The sequence below is a fragment of the Morone saxatilis genome, unplaced genomic scaffold (genome assembly GCF_004916995.1).
Source record: "Morone saxatilis isolate NCDOM2014 unplaced genomic scaffold, NCSU_SB_2.0 Contig9, whole genome shotgun sequence".
NCBI classification, from domain to species: domain Eukaryota; kingdom Metazoa; phylum Chordata; class Actinopteri; family Moronidae; genus Morone; species Morone saxatilis.
This window is the reverse complement of record NW_023340268.1, coordinates 21,628,840-21,631,852: the sequence shown is the minus strand read 5'-3', so window position 1 is coordinate 21,631,852 and position 3,013 is coordinate 21,628,840. Positions and strand designations below refer to the sequence as shown.

The following is a 3,013-nucleotide window of genomic DNA, read 5'->3' as shown; positions in this document are numbered from 1 at the left end:
TTGGCTGATGTACTACTGTCAGGATATAGTAGAAGTTTCTGCAAATATGACCAAAAGTTTTTTATCTAAAAATTACGTATTGCGGCTTTAAGGTTCTGTTCAATTCAAGTCAAACAGTCAGGGTGCTGCTGCTGCTATACACGTTGGCACTCTGGAAAAGCTCTACTACGCTAAATGGAACAGAACCTTAATTAGTATCATTGGAAACACCGGTACTATTTCATGTAAAAATGGCGGCTGTGAAAAAGGTCTGTTGGTTTTGTTTGTAGTAAGATTGAAGGTAGTGCCCCTTCTGTTTGGCAGTCTTCAAAGTGATCTCTTTTATATAAAGAGCTTTATTTTACTGCTCATGTATGAAGAGAATGTAGTGCTGTGGAGACATGGGACTGTACATTTGGACTGTTTTAACATCAAAGACCCCTTAGATGTAGTTTTTAAACAATTGTGACAAGATATGTACAAAAATATTTTTAAAAATAACATGTTAATCTAATGGAGACACAATTTCTTGTATTTTATGAGCCCACATATACACTGACACTGAGAAGGTACAATCTGTCAATAATAGAGCTGTAATTTGTATATCTGCCTTTATTTGTAATTTGGAGTAAATTCCAAAGTGGTTCTCACAGATTTGTCTTGCTTATTTGTTCACAAAAGATACTTACCAGAGTCAGAATAAAAGAAATGTATAAAACATATTGTTTATTTAATTGGGATTTGGGACATAGCTAATGTATGTGAAACAGATGGTGTCTGGTCTGGTCTGCTTCTGAGCTGGCAGACTGATCCTGCTCAGCTAATCAGCAGCCTCAATTATTCAACGCTGTGTGTGAGGTATGTGTGTGTTTGGGTGTGGAGGGGGGTAGAGCTGAATGACCCATGACCTCTGTTTATTCCCCCAGAAGCTCCGGCTCTGCCCCCAGCTCAAGCAGCTGTCTGTTGGCGAGCAGTAACTGTCTCTTCGGTCCTCCCCACACAACACTAAGGTCCAGACTTAGACCAGGACCAAGCAGACTGGCTAAGCTAGCTCGCTTTCTAAACACACTGGGGTAATTAGGCTGTCAAAAAACAGAAAAACAACAACAATATATATTAACAATATGTATAAAGCTAACTGTAAAAAGTGACTAAATTAAGGATAAAAAGCACTCTAAGGTGAAACGGGGTGAAGCTACCGTTGCTGCAGTTCGTACGGATACATATCTCTCCGCACTGTGCAAGTAGAGAATTATCTTAGTATTGTTATTGGTATTAAAGTCCAGGTGGAATGAAAAATGTACTTTTAACCTTTTAAGATTGCATCCTCTGTCATATTGTACCCCTATTTAACAATGTATGCCAAAAAATTCACAAAACTCAATTTCTTTGTATTTTTATGTCAAAATCCGATCATTTTGTTTTCCTGTAAAACAAAATGTGACGCGTGCTTATGTAAACATGAACAAACACACAACTTTTGGGTGAAACTGGATCATATTTTATGGAGAGAATATTGTCTGGTTTTCCCACTGACGTCCTCCGTCTGCTTTGCCTCAACTCCGCTAACTGCTAATGTAGCTGCCTTTAGCGTGCAACCGAACGGGGCTCAGCAGCCTCCCAGTGAACACAACCTCCGAGACAGACAGAAGATATTTTGACGACAGCGGTACCGAGGTGATTTATGGAGTTTCCAGATGGATTGGTAAAAGAAGCTAACTGTCGCCAACAGTAATGTTAGATGCTGTCAGCTAGTTATCTCAAACAGCTAATGTTAGCGGACAGCCCTGGGGTGGTAGGAGCCAAACCCGGCTGAAAACACCTCAGTACTGTATTCCTTGTTGTAAAACCGTCCTCAGTCGGCAGAGTCAGCTAAGGGGACAAAACACACAGCGCTATTGGCTACCATGGCAGGTCCCTTCCTGCTTGCCTGTTTTTACGATAGGAAATGCAGAATCAATTGATTAAAGGTCTTGTAGAAATTAACGTCTTGGCTAAACTTCTGCTGTAGCTACATTTCTCCATGGAACCAAAGCCAATACATGAGGTCACTTGGTAATATATGAAAATGTTTCTAATGTCCTCTGTGTGTTCCTCTCCATCTCTCTGTGTCCGCAGCTGAACTGGAGTTTGTTCAGATAATAATAATCCTGCTGGTGATGACCTTCATGATAGTTGTGATCATCTGCCTACTCAACCACTATCGGCTGCCGGCCCTGGCCTTCCTCAGCAGGCTCAGCCATACCCAGAGAGACCAGGCCACACAACTGGTAGGTGAAATTACCACCACAGTGACAGAGGTTGGGATCAGTGGGACATGGTTCTAGGTGTCTGTCCATCTGTTAACAACAAAATAGATACTGAAATCAAAAACCTGAATGGCATTTTATCATATATACATATTTAAAACTATTGTGTTAGAAATTCTGTAGAAAAATCCTAATATGCTCTCTAAATTTTATGTGCAGACACACAGACGTGCAAAAAAATGAAATGCATCATACTGAATCACAACTCAAGTGCTACATGAGACCACAACCACTCAAAAAAGTCATATGACAGCCTGTGACGTGCATCAGAGTTTAATCTTATAATCATTTTATGATCAGTGATGGCCATTCATTTGATTTTGTGTATGTAATCCAGTAAATATATGCAGTGAGTCATCCTCTCTGTCTTTGTCTCTCTCAGGATGGCAGTGAGTGGCCAGACAGTGTGCTGACACAGCAGAGAAACAGTGAGGTGAGAAATGCTTGTGTAGCCTCAGGCCCCACATTTGTTTCAGAAAGCCTCAACTTTCTGAAAAGCATTCTAGTGTTGATAAGCTGCCTTCTGGCAAATAATCCAAAACGCTGGAACAAAAGTACAAAGAAGTGGCACAGACACACACACACAGATGATGATCTCAGGAGGGGACTAATGGTGGTGTGTTCGTTTTGTCTCGTATCGCGATTGCAGCTCGAGAAGTCGAGTACATCCGTGTTGGAAAACGAGTAACCGCGGGTTTTTGGCGTTCCTGGTTTGCCCAACACGG

At 41.2% G+C, this 3,013-nt stretch overlaps 1 protein-coding gene across 1 annotated transcript in view; it reads left to right on the top strand.

Annotated features, from left to right (window-relative positions):
- The first annotated feature begins 2,093 nt into the window (after nt 1-2,093).
- ldlrad4a (low density lipoprotein receptor class A domain containing 4a) overlaps nt 2,094-3,013 on the top strand; it is a 2,898-nt gene continuing 1,978 nt past the window's right edge. Inside the window, exons 1-2 of the mRNA XM_035680934.1 lie at nt 2,094-2,249; nt 2,671-2,721. Of these exons, the coding sequence (XP_035536827.1) occupies nt 2,139-2,249; nt 2,671-2,721 (162 nt within the window). The 5' untranslated portion in view covers nt 2,094-2,138. The remainder of the gene's footprint in view (nt 2,250-2,670; nt 2,722-3,013) is intronic.